General features: G+C 45.0%; 1 protein-coding gene across 11 annotated transcripts in view; it reads right to left on the bottom strand.

Moving 5' to 3' along the window:
• The window catches only part of LOC141047273 (uncharacterized), a 201,979-nt gene that overhangs the window by 6,796 nt on the left and 174,554 nt on the right, over positions 1-20,629 (bottom strand). For 10 of the 11 annotated variants that reach the window (XM_073542287.1, XM_073542283.1, XM_073542282.1 and 7 more), the window contains exon 12: positions 15,479-15,569. The exons of the other annotated variant lie outside the window; for it this stretch is intronic. In XM_073542287.1, the coding sequence (XP_073398388.1) occupies positions 15,479-15,569 (91 nt within the window). The remainder of the gene's footprint in view (positions 1-15,478; positions 15,570-20,629) is intronic. 11 annotated transcript variants of the gene reach the window in all.

Here is a 20,629-nt window from a genome sequence, read left to right as displayed (position 1 = left end):
GACGGCACCACGAGAGAGTTACAGAGATTTGTATTCTCATAGGGAGGGATCACTGCTTGTAACACTCTTCTCCCGAATGTGAGATCAGAGGTAGCAGATGGGTCTAGCCTATAATGTTTGAAAAAGGTAGACGGAGAGGACCAAGTAGACATCTTACAGATTTGGTCAATGGAAGCGTCTGCTCTTTCTGCCCAGGACATCGCCATGGTCCTCATGGAGTGGGCTTTTAGACCCTCTGGAACAGCCCTGCCTGCACTACTATACGCTAACATAATGGCCTCTCTCATCCATCTAGCTATAGTCTGTTTAGAGGCTTTAAGGCCCTTCCTTGCCCCCTGGTATGAGACAAATAAGGCCCTCTGTTTTCTCCAAGGTCTCGTTACCTCTAAATACTGCAGGACACATCTTCTAACGTCTAGGCAATGAAGCCTCTCCTTCTTCTGGTTACTAGGGTTAGGGCAAAAGGATGGCAAGATTATCTCCTGAGCCTTATGATATTTTGATACCACCTTGGGAAGATATGCTGGATCTAATTTTAACACAACTCTATCGTCCATGACCTGAGTGTAGGGAGGGTCTGCTGACAGTGCGTGTAAATCCCCAACCCTATGGGCCTATGTGAGTGCCACTAATAAAGCTGTTTTTAATGTTAGAATTTTAACTGATGTTGTGTTTAGTGGTTCAAACGGACTCTCTGCCAGAGATGATAGGACTAAATTTAGATCCCAAGGAGGAGGAGTAGGGGATGGGACAGAGTCAGCTGTAGTACAGGCCCGGATAAACCTGTTTGCCAGGTCACAGTTGAATAAGGCTGCCAGGGCTGACACGTGTACTTTGAGGATACTGACAGCTAACCCCAACTATAAACCTGTCTGCAGAAATTCCAGTATTGCCACTATCGGGATTTCCCCTTCCCGAATTGGGCCTGAGGTAGATAAGAATTTTTTCCATATCCTTCCATACATTTTTGTAGTCACTGGTTTTCTGCTACTGAGTAAGGTGGATATTAACCCCACTGAGAATCCCTTTTTCTCTAGTAGTGACCTTTCAAATTCCAGGCTGTCAAATGCAGCCCGGACTTCTGAGGGTGAGTGAAGGGACCCTGTGTTAGAAGGTTGTGGTCCTCTGGGAGCACCCATGGGTCCGTCACTGACATCACTCTCAGCCAGTAGAACTATGGTCTTTTCGGCCAAAAGGGAGCTATCATAATCACTCTGGCTCTGTCCTCCCTGATCTTCCTCAGAACCGCTGGTATGAGGCATATTGGAGGGAAGGCGTACAGACCTGATGTCCACTCTATCCTGAAGGCGTCTACTGCCAATGGCCTGTCTGCTGGACTTAGGGAGCAGAATTTCTAAACCTTCCTGTTGGCTTTTGTGGCGAAAAGATTTATACTGGGTTTTCCCCACATGTGCACTATCCGTTGAAAAATTGACTTTTTTAGGCACCATTCTCCTTGCCTCAAGTGGTTCCTGCTCAGAAAGTCTAACTTCAGGTTTTCTACACCTCCGATATGCAGGGCCGATAATGAGAGAAACTGGTGTTCTGCCAGAGTCTGTCATGATCTGCTTAGTTCATGGGATTAGGTAGTTCAGAGGTTAATCTGGACGGCCTCATTCTGAGATTCTGGGAGGCTTTTATAGCCTCATTGTGGGCTCATTCCTCGTCGCTTATACTCAGGCCCTTGGCCGAGTGTGTGTGACCCTGGTGTGCTTTGTGACTGTGATACTTTATGCTTGTTTGGTTTTGATCCGGTTCTGTCCCTGTTACGAGTTCTGCCTGTTCCTTTTGTACTGCTCTGCTATCTCCATGTATGACTCTTTTGCCTTGGACCTGACTACTCTCTGATTTCCCCTCTTGTACTGCGTTGCTATCTCTGTGTATGATTCTTTGCTTACGTTCTGTGTTGTGAGCTCATTTTCGGGTTTGCCTCTGGCTTCTGGTGAGGGTTATGGAGCTGGCTGTGCTGACAGAGGAGTAGTGAGTTCTCTATTTGGACTCCCTCTGTTGGTGAAGGGAGGTAATGAAGCTGATCTAAATGGCAGAGACCGGCCACCTGAGGAAGAGGACTGCGATTGGACATCAGGAGTTTCTGATTGGATTTAAGGCAGCCGACTCCCTAGTTTCTTGCTGGTGATTTTTCCTGACTGTGGATCCTGGTTTCCAGTTTGGTTCCTGCCTTCCTAAAGCTAAGTTTTCTCTGCTATTGATCATATGAGTTTTTGTCTGGTTTACTTAGTTTTTGTGTTCAGCCAGCCCTGGCTGGGACTGGGCTGAATCCCCATTTTGTCTCTGATCAGTTGATCTCTTTTGCTCTGTTGTCAGAATATACCTGAGTGCTGATATAGTGTTTTGAAGTCTTGCGACTTCAGGGCCTTTTTCTATCAGACGTGTTGGACATTTTTTTTGGCAAGGTTTTTTGCGTGATTGCAGACAGCAGCTTTTTTTCCTGTCCTTTCTAGTTAGTGAGGGCCCCATCATTTGCTCAGCCTATCTTTCTATCTGTGTCTGTGTTTTCATCTTGTTTCACCGACAATACATGTTGGGGGCTGTCTATTGCTTTGGGGTCTGCTCTGGGGCAGTTTAGATTTTCCCTTTCTTTCTTTAGGCTTATTTAGTTCTCCGGCCGTGACGAGGCGTCTAGGACCACTGTAGGCACGCTCCACGGCTACTGCTAGTTGTTGTGGATAGGATCAGGGGTCTGCAATCCGCTAGTTACCAACCTCTCCCGTTTTCTGGGCTTAGCTTGCTTTTTGTTTTTTCCTCCTCGGTGACTCATTCATAACAGAATCACCAGCCATACCGCAGATTCTAGCGTACTCAAAAGCAGGAGAGAATTGTAAAAAAAAAAAAGTGTCAGAATTTTTTTTTTTTGTATGTATATTTTCTCCTCTTTTTTTTTTCTGGGGCAGTAGGAGGATTCTTTTTTTTTTTTTTTTTTTTTCTTTTTCTCCTTGATGGAGATTAAGCGATTGTCTGATCGTGTGGAGCAGCTCGCTGCTGAAGTGCGGGGAATTTCCGCCTATCTCACTCATTCACATGCGGTTGAACCAAGGATCCCTGCTCCTGATGTGTTTTCTGGGGATCGGTCTAAATTTTTGAATTTTAAGAATAATTGTAAATTATTTCTTGCCTTGAAGCCTAACTCATCGGGGAGCTCTGCGCAGCAGGTTAAAATTGTCATCTCCTTGCTGCACGGCGATCCCCAGGATTGAGCTTTTTCTTTGACACCTGAAGATCCTGTTTTGACTAATGTGGATGCATTTTTTCAATCCTTGGGGTTGTTATATGATCAATCTAATGCTATTGATCAAGCTGAGAGAGCCCTATTGGCATTGATCCAGGGTCAAGATCCTGCAGAGTTATACTGTCAGAAATTCCGAAAGTGGGCAGTCCTTACTACATGGAATGATAGTGCATTGGCAGCTCTCTTTCGGAAGGGTTTGTCTGAGACTTTAAAAGATACTATGGTGGGATTTCCTGTTCCCTCTGGTCTTGACGATTCTATGTCATTAGCCATTCAAGTTGATCGGCGTTTACGTGAACGCAAGACTACACGGGAGGTGCTGCCACATTTTGAACAAATGTCTCAACCTATGCAATGTGATGGAGTTTTGTCTAGGGCGCAATGTCTGGAGTTTAGAAGGTGTAATAAGCTGTGTTTTTTCTGTGGAGATGCCTCTCATGTTATTTCTGTCTGCCCTAAACGAGAGAAACGTTTTGCACACACATTTGCTGTGGGTGGTGTACAACCTAAGTTTCTTTTGGCAATTACTCTGATCTGCTCCTTATCCACATTTTCTGCGAAGGCTTTTGTGGATTCAGGAGCCGCCTTGAATCTAATGGACTTGGATTTTGCTAAATGTTGTGGTTTTCCTATGACACCTCTGCGGATGCCTATTCCTTTGAGGGGTATTGATGCTACTCCTTTGGCAAAGAATAAACCTCAGTTTTGGACCTAGGTGATAATGCGGGTTGCCCCAGGTGACAATGCGGGTCGCCACAGACCACAAAGAAAATTGCAGATTTTTGGTGTTGCATAATTTACATGATACCATTGTTCTGGGTTTTCCCTGGTTGCAAATCCATAATCCGGTTTTGGATTGGAAATCTGTGTCTGTGGTGAGTTGGGGTTGTTGGTGTGCTCTTGGCGACACTCCTGTTTTCTCCACCTCTCCCCAGTCGCATGATGTTCCTGACTATTTGGCTGATTTTTATGATGTATTTAGTGAGAGCAAGTCTGCGTCTTTGCCTCCTCATAGGAGTTATGACTGTGCAATTGAGTTGAGACCTGAGTGTAAATTTCCCAAGGGTCGACTTTTCAATTTATCTGTACCCGAACACAAGGCTATGCGATCTTATATTAAGGAGTCGTTGAAGAAGGGTCATATTAGACCATCCTCTTCGCCCTTAGGTGCTGGGTTTTCTTTCGTGGCCAAGAAAGATGGTTCATTAAGGCCTTGTATTGACTATCGTTCCCTCAACAAAATTACGGCTAAATTTCAGTATCCGTTACCCCTGATTTCTGATTTATTCTCCAGAGTTAAAGGTGCTTGCTGGTTTACTAAGCTTGACCTCAGGGGGGCGCATAATCTTATTCGCATCAAGCATGGGGATGAATGGAAGACGGCGTTTAATACTCCGGAGGGACATTTTGAGTACCTGGTGATGTCTTTTGGGCTCACAAATGCCCCTTCTGTCTTCTAATCCTTCATGAATATTTTCCGGGACTTTGTGGATAAGTTTTTGATCATCTATCTGGATGATATTTTGATCTTTTCCAGGGATTGGGATTCTCATGTGGAACATGTTCGGACTGTGTTACAGATTTTGAGGGAGAATTCCTTGTATGTTAAGGGATCGAAGTGCCTTTTTGGTGTACAGAGGATTTCATTTTTGGGATTTATTTTGTCTCCGTCAACTATTGAAATGGACCCGGCCAAGGTACAGGCCATTTAAGATTGGGTTCAACCCACTTCTTTGAAGGCTCTCCAGAAGTTTTTGGGTTTTGCTAATTTTTATCGTAAATTTATAGCTAATTTTTCTGGTATTGCTAAACCACTGACTGATTTAACTAAGAAGGGTGCTGATGTGCTGAATTAGTCTTCAGAGGCTGTTTTGGCCTTTCAGGAGCTGAAGTGGAGGTTCACTTCTGCTCCGATTTTGCGGCAAACTGATGTCTCACTTCCTTTTCAGGTGGAGGTAGACGTTTCAGAGATTGGTGCAGGAGCTGTTTTGTCCCAAAAAGATCCGGTGACGTCTAAAATGAATCCCTGTGCCTTCTTTTCCCGAAAGTTCTCCCCATCTGAACGCAACTATGATGTGGGGAATCGGGAATTGTGAGCCATGAAATGGGCATTTGAGGAGAGGAGACATTGGGTGGAGGGAGCTAGACATCAAGTTGTGGTCCTCACTGACCACAAGAATTTGATTTACCTTGAGTCGGCCAAACGCTTGAATCCTAGACAGGCTTGGTGGGCCTTGCTTTTTACGCGCTTTGATTTTGTGGTCTCCTTTCGTCCAGGCACTAAGAATGTTAAGGCAGACGCCCTTTCTAGGAGTTTATTTGCTGATTCTCCTATTGTGACCAAGCCTACTACCATCCTAGGTGAGGGGGTAGTTCTTTCTGCCATCTCGCCCGATTTGAGACGTGCTCTGGAAGAATTCCTGGAGGACAAACCTGAGCGCTGTCCTATGGGAAAATTGTATGTTCCTGACCAGTGGAGGAAGAGAGTGATGTCTGAAGTTCATTGCTCCGCATTGGCTGGGTCATCCAGGTATTTTTGGTACCAGAGATTTGGTGAGTCGGTCTTTTTGGTGGCCCGCCTTATCTTGTGATGTCAGGAATTTTGTGCAGTCCTGTGGGACTTGTTCCCGGTCTAAACCCTGTTCTCGCTCTAGTGGGTTGTTGATGCCCTTGCCGGTGCCTAAGAGGCCATGGACCCATATTTCAATGAATTTTATTTCTGATCTTCCTGTCTCTCAAAGAATGACTGTTATCTGGGTGATTTGTGATAGATTCTCTAAGATGGTCCATCTTGTACCACTCCCAAAGTTGCCATCTCCCTCAGAGTTGGTACCCTTGCTTTTACAACATCTGGTTCGGTTGCATGGGATTCCTGAGAACATTGTATCGGACAGAGGAGTTCAGTTTGTTTCCAGATTCTGGAAAGCCTTTTGTTCCAAGCTGGGAATTCAGTTGTCCTTCTCCTCTGCGTTTCACCCTCAGACCAATGGGCAGACGGAGAGAACAAACCAGACTTTGGAGTCCTATTTGAGATGTTTTATATCTGCTGATCAGGATGATTGGGTTTCATTTTTGCCCTTAGCCGAATTCGCTTTAAATAATAGAGCTAGTTCTGCCACCTTGATGTCGCCCTTTTTCTGTAACTTTGGGTTTCATCCTCGATTTTCTTCAGGGCAAGTGGAATCCTCAGCCTGCCCAGGTGTTGACACTGTGGTAGAGAGAATGCAGCAGATTTGGGACCAAGTAGTGGATAAGTTGCCTCTCTCCCAGGAAAAGGCCCAGCGGTTTTCTAACCGGCATAGGACCATTGGTCCCCGGTTTAAAGTGGGTGATATGGTTTGGTTGTCATCAAAGAATACCTCTAAGAAGGTGGCTTCTCCAAAGTTCAAGCCAAGATTTATTGGACCTTACAAGATTTTGGAGATTCTTAATCCGGTTTCTTTTCGATTGGCTCTTCCTGTTACGTTTAAGATCCATAACGTGTTTCATAAGTTGCTGTTGAAGAGATATGTTGAGCAAGTAGTTCCTATGGCTGCACCTCCTGATCCTGTATTGGTTGAAGGTAATGTGGAATATGAGGTAGAGAAAATACTGGATTCTCGTCTGGCTAGACGGAGACTCCAGTATTTGGTCAAGTGGAAGGGTTATGACCAAGAGGACAATTCTTGGGTTTCTGCCTCTGATATTCATGCCGATAGATTGGTTCGTGCTTTTCATCGGGCCCATACTGATCGGCCCGGAGGCGTGGATGAGGGTTCGGTGACCCCTCCTCAAGGGGGGGTACTGTTGTGAGCTCATTTTCGGGTTTGCCTCTGGCATCTGGTGAGGGTTATGGAGCTGGCTGTGCTGACAGAGTAGTGAGTTCTCTATCTGGACTCCCTCTGTTGGTGAAGGGAGGTAATGAAGCTGATCTAAATGGCAGAGACCGGCCACCTGAGGAAGAGGACTGCGATTGGACATCAGGAGTTTCTGATTGGATTTAAGGCAGCCGACTCCCTAGTTTCCTGACTGTGGCTCCTGGTTTCCAGTTTGGTTCCTGCCTTCCTAAAGCTAAGTTTTCTCTGCTATTGTTCATATGAGTTTTTGTCTGGTTTACTTAGTTTTTGTGTTCAGCCAGCCCTGGCTGGGACTGGGCTGAATCCCCATTTTGTCTCTGATCAGTTGATCTCTTTTGCTCTGTCTTCAGAATATACCTGAGTGCTGATATAGTGTTTTCTATCAGACGTGTTGGACATTTTTTTTGCAGGGTTTTTTGCGTGATTGCAGACAGCAGCTTTTTTTCCTGTCCTTTCTAGTTAGTGAGGGCCCCATCATTTGCTCAGCCTATCTTTCAATCTGTGTCTGTGTTTTCATCTTGTTTCACCGACAATACATGTTGGGGGCTGTCTATTGCTTTGGGGTCTGCTCTGGGGCAGTTTAGATTTTCCCTTTCTTTCTTTAGGCTTATTTAATTTTCCGGCCGTGACAAGGCGTCTAGGACCACCGTAGGCACGCTCCACGGCTATGGCTAGTTGTTGTGGATAGGATCAGGGGTCTGCAATCCGCTAGTTACCAACCTCTCCGGTTTTCCTGGCTTAGTTTGCTTTTTCTTTTTTCCTCCTCGGTGACTCATTCATAACAGTTCTGACTATTCTCTGCTTGTCCCTCTGGTACCGCGCCGCCCTCTCCGTGTATGACCACCCGCTTGTCTGACCTGAGTTTCCCTAGCCCTTACTCCAGGATTCCTGTAATAGAATCCTACAGTCATCTCATGCAGCAGGACGCTAAGCCACGCCCCTGTGGTCACAAGATCGTAGGTCCTTGTACTTTTTACTATCTTCAGCATCGCAGGTCCTGTTGTCTGAACTTTCCCTGCAGTATCGGACCCCGGGCCCTCCCGTAGTCTGGGTGAGTTACCCTGCTCAGCCACGACAGTCCGCCGGCGCTGACAGGATCCTGATAAGTCATGATCCTCTTTGTTATCTGCATCAAGGACTGAGAACGGGTGCCCCCTGGTGGTTTACAATTCGACCGCTGTTCGGTTGTCTGATAGGACTCTCACATGGTGTTCTCTTAGGTGTGTCAACAACCCTTTTAGTGCCATTTCGATCGCTAGAAGTGCCCAATCGTTTGAGGATAGATTTCTTTTCTCCTGGGCCCAGGGATCCTGGAGCTATAGTGTGTCTAGGTGGGCTCCCCACCCCCAAGGACTGGCTTCCATTGTGACCACCTTGGAGGCTGTGTATATCCAGGGTACTCCTCTCGGAAACGACTCTGTCTGTAACCACCACCTGAGTGACTGGAGTACAGGGTCCGGGAGGGTGAGCTTCTGCTCTAACTGTCCCTGAAGTCTCAAGTCATTTTGTAGCACACACCATTGTAGTTCCCTTGTGTGGAACTGAGCCCATTTCACCGTGGGTATGCAGGAGGTTAGGGACCCCAACACTGACATGGCCCTTCTCAGAGTCACTTCAGTTTTTTTTAGTTGTTACGATTAATTTTTTGATCTTTTCTTCTTTCTCCTCTGGGAGGCGACATTCCTGCACCACCGAGTCCACTGTTAACCCCAAGAAATTCTGTATCATTGCTGGTTCCAGTTTGGATTTTTTGAGGATCAGCTGCCATCCCAGCATCTGTAGTGTCTCCATCACTATTTTGACTTGTTCTTGACAGTGAGAGAGATTTCTTCCCACTATCAAGAAGTCGTCCAGATATGGTATCACCAGAGTATCTTTTTCCTTGAGATGCGCTGTGACCTCTGCAATTAATTTCGCGAAAACTCGGGGGGGCTATTGCTACCCCAAAGGGCAGAGCCCTGTACTGAAAGTGACCGCCACCCTGAGATATTTGCGATCTTGTTGCCGGATCAGGACGTGGTAATAAGCGTCCTTGAAGTCCAGGACTGCCATATAACACTGAGAAAAGAGGAGCTTCACTGTCGATCTTATTGTTTCCATATTGAATGAAGGGACTATCAAATATTTGTTGAGGCCCTTTAGATTTATAATTGTCCTCCAGGAATTGCTGGGGTTTTTTTATAAGAAATAGGGGGGAGTAAAAACCTTCCTTTTTTTCCTCTACCGGAACCTCTTCCAGGACATGTTTGTCTAGGAGCAAGATTACTTCCCCTTCCAAACTGTCTTGCTTTTCTTGAGAGGACTGTACTGGAGTCGGCATGGATCTTCGTGGCGGCCAGTCGTGGAACCTTAACTCCAGACCTGACCCCACAATTTGCCGGATCCAGGTGCTAGATGAGATCCTCTCCCAGGCTGGGAGGAAGTGAGAGTGCCTTCCCCCGACCTGAGAAGGACCGTCACTGGGAGGGTTTTTTGGTGTCTTTGGAGGGCTTGCCGAAATAGAAACCTCTCCCTCCTCTAGATCGCTTGTCAGAGTTGTTTCTGTCTCGATCCTTGTACTGCTGTCTTCTGAATTTTCGGCCCTTCTGAAAGGAGCGTCGAAAGGCCTGAAATGGCTGTTTTGGGAAATTCTTTTTGTCGCCGGCCTTCTCCAACACGTCATCCAATGCCGGTCCAAACAGGAAATTTCCCTCACACGGAAGAGAGCAGAGTTTCACCTTTGCCTGTGTCCCCCCCGGAGCGGACAGCATTTGAGCCATACTGCCCGGCGTCCCACATTAGTTAAAGCTGCTGATTTTGCTGCTAGCTTTGCTGAATCCGCTGAAGCCTCAGCTAGAAAGACTGCCGCCACTCTGATGGCCGGTATTGCTTCTAAGATAGACTCCCTGGGGACTCCTTGCTCTAGCTTATCCTCCAGGTTATCAACCCATAGTTTTAGGGATCTAGCCACACAAGTGGCTGCGATGGATGGCCTTAGTGCCCCAGCTAAGGACTCCCAGGCTGTTTTAAGACAACTATCTGTCTTTCTGTCCAGAGGTTCTTTCAGGGAACCTAAATCATCAAAGGGCAGGGAGGACTTTCTGATGACTTTTGAGATCGCTACATCGATCTTAGGAGCTCTATCCCAGGATGAGGATGCCTCTTCATCAAAGGGGTACCTCCTTTTTAGGGAATTGATTATCTGGGACTTCTTCTCTGGTTTTTCCCATTCCTTTTATTAGCCCTTCCAGCTGTTCGTTAATAGGGAAGGCTCTACGTTTCTTCTTTTGCAAACCGCTAAACATGAGTTCCTGAGCCATCTTTTTTGCTCGCTCATATACCAGCCCCATGGTAGATCGGATTGCTTTTATAAGCTTATCTGTAGCTTCCACTGGGAATGCGTCTTCCTCATCAGAACTGCTATCTGAATAGCGGGATTTATCCGAGTCCTCCTCTGATCCTGTGGAGTCCTCCTGAGAGATCACTGAGGGGCTGGACCTAGCTCTTGCTTTGCTATCCGTATCCGTTGATTGTAAAGCCCTTACTGATTTACAAACTTCTGACTGAATCAGGGATCTTAAGTTATCAGTGAATCATAGAATCATAGAATCATAGAATCATAGAATCGTAGAGTTGGAAGGGACCTCCTGGGCCATCTGGTCCAACCCCCTGCTCAAAGCAGGATTCGCTAAATCATCCCAGTCAGATGTCTGTCCAGCCTCTGTTTGAAGACATCCATTGAAGGAGAACTCACCACTTCTCGTGGCAGCTTGTTCCACTCATTGATCACTCTAACTGTCAAAAAGTTTTTTCTAATATCTAATCTGTGTCTCCTCCCATTCAGTTTCATCCCATTGCTTCTAGTCTTTCCTTGTGCAAATGAGAATAAAGATGATCCTTCTACAATGTGACAGCCCTTGAGATATTTGTAGACAGCTATTAAGTCTCCTCTCAGTCTTCTCTTTTGCAAACTAAACAATCCCAAATCCTGCAACCTTTCCTCATAAGACAGGGTTTGCAGACCGGTCACCATTCTGGTTGCTCTTTTCTGAACTTGCTCCAGTTTGTTGATGTCTTTTTTTAAAATGTGGTGCCCAAAACAGGACACAATATTCCAGATGAGGTCTGACCAAAGAGGAGTAGAGGGAAATAATGACTTCACGTGATCTAGACTGTATGCTTCTGTTAATACATCCTAGAATTGCATTTGCTTTTTTTGCTGCTGCATCACACTGTTGACTCATATTCAGTTTGTGATCTATTAGTATACCCAAGTCTTTTTCACATGTGCTGTTGCTTAGGCCTATTCCTCCCATTCTGTATATGCTTTTTTCATTTTTATTGCCCAGATGTAGTACTTTGCATTTGTCCCTGTTAAAAACCATTCTGTTAGTTGCTGCCCACTTCTCCAGTTTATTTATATCTTTTTGAATCCTCTCTCTCTCTTCTCTAGTATTAGCTATCCCTCCTAGCTTTGTGTCATCAGCGAATTTAATCAGTTTACCCTCAAGAGGGTGTCTCTTCGGCTACTGTCTTATTAATACAGTCCTGGCACAATCTTTTATTCCAAGATGCTCCTAAGGGACTATTGCATAAGGGATATTCTTTATTCTTAGATTTTGATCTACTCTTTTTAGGGACCTCCTATATTCCACCCCACCAATGTTTGTAAAAAGAGGGGAGAGAGGAGATGAGAGAGAAAGAGAATAGACATTAGCGTGATGGACTTTCTCGAAGCTCACTCACTACTCGGACGCTTCACAGAACGGCTACCGGATCTGGAGGCTGACTGGTATTCTCACTGTCTCCCAAAGACACTATGGACCCCTCCTTTTTGGAACCGTGACGATCCGCCCGTACGCTGCTCGAGCGGCTCCTACTGCAGCTGTGGCACGTCTGGTTCTTCTCATTTGAGCGAAACCGCCGCTCCTGCACCTCCTGGTGCGGCTGCAAATGCTCTGGCGAAGGGCTCTCCATCTCACAAGCTGCTTATCTGCTGCTGTTGCTGCTTCCTGACGAGAGCAGTCACATTCAACCCAGTAATGGCCTGGTGACGCATGCCAGCACTTCCAATTGCCTTTAAATAAGAGCATTACCCCTTTCTTTTCTTTTTTCACTTAATTAATTGATCACCTGGTTGATACTGCACCTGCCGGCCGCATGCGCTTCCTGGATCTTATACCCCCGCATGCGCACTATGCCCGGCTTGTGCGCACTCCCGGTAACCACTACTGGTGTGCGCTGAACTCCTCCCAGTGTATGCGCCGCCGGAGTGCGCCAGACTTCCCCTGGATGCGTGCTCCCTTTCTACACTCCGGGAGTCTATCCTGGCCAGTCCTCTGCCCCGCGGTCTTCCGGTGTGTGTGTGTGCGCATCAATTCCGGTGCGCGCCTGCGTCACTTCAGGTGCTCACCCGGCTCCCAGCCTATTCTCGACGTTCCATGACACCCGGCCACCATGACACCTGATACCGCTGCCTGTTATGAATGGGTCACCGAGGAGGAAAACTAAACAAGCTAATTCACAGAAAACCAGAGAGGTTGGTAACTATGCAGATTGCAGACCCCTGATCCTAACCACACAACTAGCAGCAGTCGTGGAGCGTTCCTACGATGAATCTAGACGCCTCGTCACAGCCGGAGGACTGAATAAGCCTAAAGCAAGAAAAGGGGAAAACTAACTGCCCCAGAGCAGACCCCAAAGGAATAGACAGCCCCCACACATGTATTGACGGTGAAACAAGATGAAAACACAAACACAGGCAGGAAAATAGGCTGAGCAAACGATGGGGCCCAAACTAACTAGAAAGGACAGGAAAGGAAAGACACTGTCTGCAATCTGACCAAAAAACCCTACAAAAATAATGTCCAAGACTTCTGATAACAAAATTAACCCTGAAGTCACTAGACTTCTCCCACTATATCAGCACTCTGAAATATTCTGAGACAGAGCAAAAAAGAGGCCAATCTAATAAGCGACAAAAAGCAAATTGGCAAATCCAGATAAATAAGAGTGGAAATTCAGCACAGCCCCAGCCAGGGCTGGCTGACCACACAAAAAAGTGAATAGACCAACAAAATCAAGTGTGAACATTAGCAAAAAACACTTAGCTTGAGATGACTGGAACAGAGCTGAAAACCAAGACCTGAAAATCCAGAAGGAATCACCAGCACCAGAATAGGGCGTCGGCTGTCTTAAATCCAGTCTGAGATTCCAGAGATCCAATCGTTATCCTCATCATCAGGTGGCAGATCTCTACTAATTAAATCTACCTCACTACCTCCTGTTACCACCAGAGGGAGCCCGGAAGGAGAACTCACAACTGGTAGACCAGAAAATGAGTTCACAACAGCTGCCCCCTCCATACCCGGACTTGCCCGAGGGGAGCAATGATGCTGCACCTTCTTGGCGTCCCATAACGCCTGGCTGTCATGACATCCGGTCACCGCCACCCTCTCCATACCTGTGAGACTGGACTTCACTTGGAGGGAGCGATCACGCCGCTGGCCACCACTGATTCCTGCAGGTACTGCTTCTTTTTTATGGCCCAAACGGTGACCGGCATCCTGGGCTCAACAGGGAGGGTAGATAAATCTGGCCTCCGAGGCGTTTTATAATCGCTCGGGCACCAATGTGCCTCATGGGCTGCATGACCACTATGTGTCGACGGGGAGGGCACAGTAATATATGGCCTCCGAGGACTTTAGAATAGCGTGGGGTTTTCCGGCATTAGGGAGGGTACAGAAATGTGGCCTCCGAGGCTCCTGTTTTCACCTGGGCATTGCCTCACGGGCTGTGGCCATGCGTTCGCTCAGGGAGGGCATGGGAATACATGGCCGCCGAGTCGACTACTGGTACTTGGTGACGGATGTAGCAGACCGGTGCCTGCCAGTACCCATCCGACACAGGCCCAAACATCCTCTTCTTTCTTCAAGATTCTTCATCTTGAGGGTTCCCCATCAAGGACAGGAAGCCAACTGATGCGGAGAGAGGAGTCGCCCTTTTTATCTTGAAGGTTTCCTGTCCTTGAAGGGCGGATCCCCTCTCTCGTGGTGCAGTCATGTATGATGGAAAAAGTAGAGTACAACCATATACAGGGTATTGTCACATTCAAGAGACATTGGAAAATAATTTGTAAGGTCCATTGGTTTCCTACTATCCTGATGAAAACTCTCTGGGTAATTAGAGTATGTAGCTTGGTGGCTCTTTGCAATCTAAACTTTCATAAGGGCCAATATTCTCTGGCAGATGAGTTTCCAGAAGAAATATTAGACATTCATAGAAAACTTTTTATAAGAGTGCAGAGGTGAGGTGTCCTAAATTTAGATCTGAAGCATTGGAAGAGGTAATGGAGACCTTCTTTTACAGGCTACGAGATAGTTGTAGACTCACATAAGTGAGGCAGTCCGATCCCACCACCATCAAACTACCATACAAAATGAACTTGTAAAAAAAGATATAGAATAAAAAAACATGTTATAACCCCAACAACAACAACATATGTTTGGGGGTAGAGCTCCATCACTAGACTGGAGTTGCACTTATTTATGGTGGACCATTGGAGCTACCGAGTTCTGAAATTATTTATTGCTTCCCATATTGGGAGAGATTGTGCAGTAATCTCAATTCCTTAGGCTCCAAAATGTAATGTAAGTTATGATGTTGGCTGATTCCATGAAACCAGGGCTCGAGCCATGCCAACACATCTCCTGCAGGTGTGAATAAATGTATATTACAGCCATCAGCCATGCACTGCTTAGAGATATATCATGGCACAGGTGTTGTGTTTGTTTTTACAGTTTATCGCAATCTTGTTTGAAAGTAATCGGTTTTAAAAGAAACTGAAAAGCCAGGATAAAAGGAAACTGTCATGATATCGTACAAAAATTCACACTTGGCCTCACTGTACATTTAATGTTATTGATCATGAAAGTGAAGTTTGGCCAGAAAGACTGGACCTGGGTCTTGTAGGGACCATATGAGACATTCAGCAGCACAGAAGGGAGAGAAGGTAGATTTATCCAATAAGATATCAGGGATCTAGGAAGTCAACAGCATTATTACCCTCCGCTTTCTCTTACAGGCCCATCATAATACTTTTCTTCAAGTGATTTTCTAAGTTGTTAGCACATTCTACATATGGTGTAATTTGGGTTTGTAGTTTACAGGTCTGGGCAGGTAACGGTCAGCATCTTCTAATTTAGGTTGGTGAATCGTTCAGTTGGTAAGTTATATAGAAAAGAGCTTCCAATGCCCAAAGACACATGAAGTTTTTGGCTGAGGAGAATGTTGTAGTCTAGCAAAAACTGGCAATTCCACAATTGTGATTTGGCCGGACTACATGACCAATAAAGCAGTCACAGCCGGTGACTGAGAAGAATCTGTGACTTCTCTGCATTTAGTGGTTACTACTCACCTGGGTAGTCATATGTAGGAATCTCCTCTTTACACCACTCATCACCCCTCACATATGTCTCTGTAGTATTAATATGGGTCAGATCTTCACCCTGAAACAAATATTGTAAAAGTCACAGATAGATGGAGGAGTCACATCTATGATCAGCTCTAATCCTGCCATCTTCACTGTTCTCATTACACAAGTTCTGTGATGTATTAAGAGAAGCATAGAGTCTAGATCACGTCAAGTAATTATTCTTGTCTACTCCTCCTTGGTCAGATCTCTTCTGGAATACTGTGTCCAGTTCTGGGCACCACATTTATAAAAAAAACACTGAGAAACGGAGCAAGTTCAGAGAAGAGCTACCAGGATGGCGAGCGGACTGCAAAATATGTCCTACGAGGAACGGTTAAAGGATTTGGGAATGTTTATCTTGCAAAAAAAAGGCTAAGAGGAGACTTAATAACTGTCTACAAATACAGTGGGTACGGAAAGTATTCAGACCCCTTTAAATTTTTCACTCTTTGTTTTATTGCAGCCATTTGGTGAATTCAAAAAAGTTCATTTTTTTCCTCATTAACCCCTTCACCCCCATGGGTGGTTTGCACGTTCATGACCGGGCCAATTTTTACAATTCTGACCACTGTACCTTTATGAGGTCATAACTCTGGAACACTTCCATGGATCCCGGTGATTCTGACATTGTTTTCTCGTGACATATTGTACTTCATGTTAGTGGTAAAATTTCATTCAAATAACTTGCATTTATTTGTGAGAAAAACGGAAATTTGGCGAAAATTTCGCAATTTTCCAACTTTGAATTTTTATGCCCTTAAATCACAGAGATACTGCACACAAAAAACTTGATAACTAACATTTCCCACATGTTTACTTTACATCAGCACAATTTTGGACCAAAATTTTTTTTTGTTAGGAAGTTATAAGGGTTAAAAGTTGACCAGCGATTTCTCATTTTTGCCACACCATTTTATTTTTAGGACCACATCACATTTGAAGCCACTTTGAGGGGTCTATATGATAGAAAATACCCAAAAGTGACACCATTCTAAAAACTGCACCCCTTAAGGTGCTCAAAACCACATTCAAGAAGTTTATTAACCCTTTAGGTGCGTCACAGGAATTTTTTAAATATTTAAAAAAAAAATGAACATCTAACTTTTTTTCACAAAAAATACTTCAGGTTCAATTTTTTTTATTTTACCAAGGGTAACAGGAGAAATTGGACTGCAAAAGTTATTGTGCAATTTGTCCTGAGTACGCTGATACCTGATATGTGGGGGGGAACGACTGTTTCGGCGCATGGCAGAGCTCAGAATGGAAAGCGCCGTTTGACTTTTTCAATGCAAAACTGGCTGGAATTCAGATCGGACGCCATGTCACGTTTGTAGAGTCCCTGATGTACCTAAACAGTGGAAACCCCCTACAAGTGACCCCATTTTGGAAACTAGACCCCCCAAGGAACTTATCTAGATATGTGGTGAGAACTTTGAACCCACAAGGGCTTTACAGAAGTTTATAACGTACAGCGGTACAATTAAAAAATCATATTTTTTTCCACAAAAATGATCTTTTCACCCCAATTTTTAATTTCCCATGGGTAACAGGACCCTAAAAGTTATTGTGTAATTTGTCCTGAGTACGCTGATACCCCACATGTGGGGGTAAACCACTATTTGGGCGCATGGCAGAGCTCGGAAGGGAAGCAGCGCCATTTGACGTTTTTGGCTGGAATTGAGATCGGACATCATGTCGCGATTGGAAAACCCCTGATGTACCAAAACAGTGGAAACCCCCCACAAATGACACCATTTTGGAAACTAGACCCCCTAAGGAACTTATCTAGATGTGTGGTGAGAACTATAAACCCCCAAGGGCTTCACAGAAGTTTATAACATACAGCCGTACAATTAAAAAATCATATTTTTTCCACAAAAATGATCTTTTCACCCTCAATTCTTATTTTTCCAAGGGTAACAGGACCCTAAAAGTTATTGTGCAATTTGTCCTGCGTACGCTGATTCCCCACATGTGGGGGTAAACCACTATTTGGGTGCATGGCAGAGCTCGGAAGGGAAGCAGCGCCATTTGACGTTTTTGGCTGGAATTGAGATTGGACACCATGTGGCGATTGGAAAACCCCTGATGTACCAAAACAGTGGAAACCCCCCACAAATGACACCATTTTGGAAACTAGACACCCTAAGGAACTTATCTAGATGTGTGGTGAGAACTTTGAACCCCCAAGGGCTTCACAGAAGTTTATAACATAAAGCCGTACAATTAAAAAAATCATATTTTTTCCACAAAAATGATCTTTTCACCCTCAATTCTTATTTTTCCAAGGGTAACAGGACCCTAAACGTTATTGTGCAATTTGTCCTGAGTACGCTGCTACCCCACATGTGGGGGTAAACCACTATTTGTGCGCATGGCAGAGCTCGGAAGGGAAGCAGCGCCATTTGACGTTTTTGGCTGGAATGGAGATCGGACACCATGTCACGATTGGAAAACCCCTGATGTACCTAAACAGTGGAAACCCCGCACAAATGACACCATTTTGTAAACTAGACCCCCCAAGGAACTAATCTAGATGTGTGGTGAGCACTTTGAACCCCCAAGTGCTTCACAGAAGTTTATAACGCCCGGGCGTGAAAATAAAAAATTTGTATTTTTTCCACAAACATGATCTTTTAGTCACCATTTTTTATTTTCCCAAGGGTACCAGGAGAAATTGGACCCCAAAAGTTGTTGTCCAATTTGTCCTGAGTATGCTGATACCCCATATGGGGGAGAAAACTACTGTATGGGCACACGTCGGGGCTCGGAAGGGAAGTAGTGACGTTTTGGAATGCAGACTTTGATGGAATGGTCTGCGGGTGTCATGCTGCCTTTGGAGAGCCCCTAATGTACCTAAACAGTGGAAACCCCCCACACAAATGACCCCATTTTGAAAACTAGACCCCCTAAGGAACTTATCTAGATGTGAGGTGAGCACTTTGAACCCCCAAAGGCTTCACAGAAGTTTATAATGCCAGGGCATGAAAATAAAAAAATCGTATTTTTTCCACAAACATGATCAATTGGTCCCAATTTTTTTATTTTCCCAAGGGTAACAGGAGAAATTGAACCCCAAAAGTTGTTGTCCAATTTGTCATGAGTACGCTGACACCCCATATGTGGGAGAAAACTACTGTATGGACACACGTCGGGGCTCGGAAGGGAAGCAGTGACGTTTTGGACTGCAGACTTCGATGGAATGGTCTGCGGGTGTCATGTGCGTTTGGAGAGTCCCTGATGTACCTAAACTATTGAAACTCCCCACAAGTGACCCCATTTTGGAAACTAGACCCCCCACGGAACTTATCTAGATGTGTGGTGAGCACTTTGAACCCCCAAGTGCTTCACAGAAGTTTATAACGCTCGGACGTGAAAATAAAAAAATCATTTTTTTCCACAAAAATGATATTTTTGCCCCCAATTTTTTATTTTCCTAAGGGTAACAGGAGAAATTGGACCCCAAAACTTGTTTTGCAATTTGACCTGAGTAAGCGGATACCCTATATGTGGGGGTAAACCACTGTTTGGGCGCATGGCAGAGCTTGGAAGGGAAGGAGCACCATTTGACTTTTTCAACTCAGAATTGGCTGGAATTGAGATCAGACGCCATGTTGCATTTGGAGAGCCCCTGATGTGCCCAAACAGTGGAAACCCCCAATTCTAACTCCAACCCGAACCCTAACACACCCCTAATCCTAATCTCAGCCCTAACCCTAGCCCTAACCCTACCCCTAATGGAAAAATGGAAATAAATACATTTTTTTTATTTTATTATTTTTCCCTAACTAAGGGGGTGATAACGGGGGGTTTGATTTACTATTTATGGCGGTTTTTATATTTGGCAGCTGTCGCACACTAAAAGACGCTTTTTATTGTAAAAATAGTTTTTGCATCACCACATATTGAGAGCTATAATTTTTCTGTATTTTGACACACCGAGTCATGTGAGGTCTTATTTTTTGTGGGACGAGTTGACGTTTTTATTGGTACCATTTTCGGGCACGTGACATTTTTTGATCGCTTTTTATTCCGATTTTTGGGACGCAGAATGAACATAAACCAGCGTTTCATGAATTTCTTTTGGGGGGGTGCGTTTACACCGTTCCGCGTGCGATAAAATTGATAAAGCGGTTTTATTCTTCGGGTCAGTATGGTTACAGCGATACCTCATTTAGGTCTTTTTTTATGTTTTGTCGGTTTTATGCAATGAAAACTATTTTATATAAAAAAATAATTATTTTTGCATCGCTTTATTCTGTGAGCTATAACTTTTTTATTTTTTCGCTGATGATGCTGTGTGGCGGCTCGTTTTTTGCGGGACAAGATGACGTTTTCAGCGGTACCATGGATATTTATATGCGTCTTTTTGATCGCGCGTTATTACACTTTTTGTTTGGCAGTATGATAATAAATCATTATTTTTTGCTTCGTTTTTTATTTTTATTTTTTAAGGGGTTCGCTAAAGGGGTTAACTAATGTGACAGTTTTATAGGGCGGGTCGTTACGGACGCGGCGATACCTAATATGTGTACTTTTATTGTTTTTTTTTTTTATTTCCAAAAAATGGATTTATTTGGGGGAATATTTTTTTTTTTTCTAATTTATTTGGCGATTTTTTTAAATTTATTTTAACACTTTTTTTTATTTTTTTTTTAACTTTATTAAATAGTCCCAGGTGGGACATCACTGTCCTGTGACAGATCGCTGATCTGTCACATCACAGATCAGCGATCTGTCACACGCAGTGCAGAAGGCTTCCTCATGCCTGCGCTTTGCAGGCACTGAGGAAGCCAGCTTCCTGCAGGCCCCCGAAGGTCCCCGTCGCCATCTTGGATTCGGGGGCCTGCAGGAAAGGAGCCACCCGCAGCAGCGCTGCACATTGCGCTGCCGTGGGGGGCTCAGGAAAGCACGGAGGGAGCCCCCTCCCTGCCGATGCTTCCCTTTAACCCCCGGTACACCGCGATCATGTTTGATTGCGGTGTGCAAGGGGTTAACGTGTCGGGGGCGGTCCGTGAACGCCCCTGACACATTGTGCCGGGTGTCAGCTGTGATAATCAGCTGACACCCGGCAGCGATCAGCGGCGCTCACCA

The sequence above is a fragment of the Dendrobates tinctorius genome, unplaced genomic scaffold (genome assembly GCF_039654945.1).
Source record: "Dendrobates tinctorius isolate UK_male_01 unplaced genomic scaffold, ASM3965494v1 ptg000126l, whole genome shotgun sequence".
Lineage (NCBI taxonomy): Eukaryota > Metazoa > Chordata > Amphibia > Anura > Dendrobatidae > Dendrobates > Dendrobates tinctorius.
The sequence above is the reverse complement of the archived record's forward strand: the minus strand, read 5'-3'. Positions and strand labels throughout refer to the sequence as shown.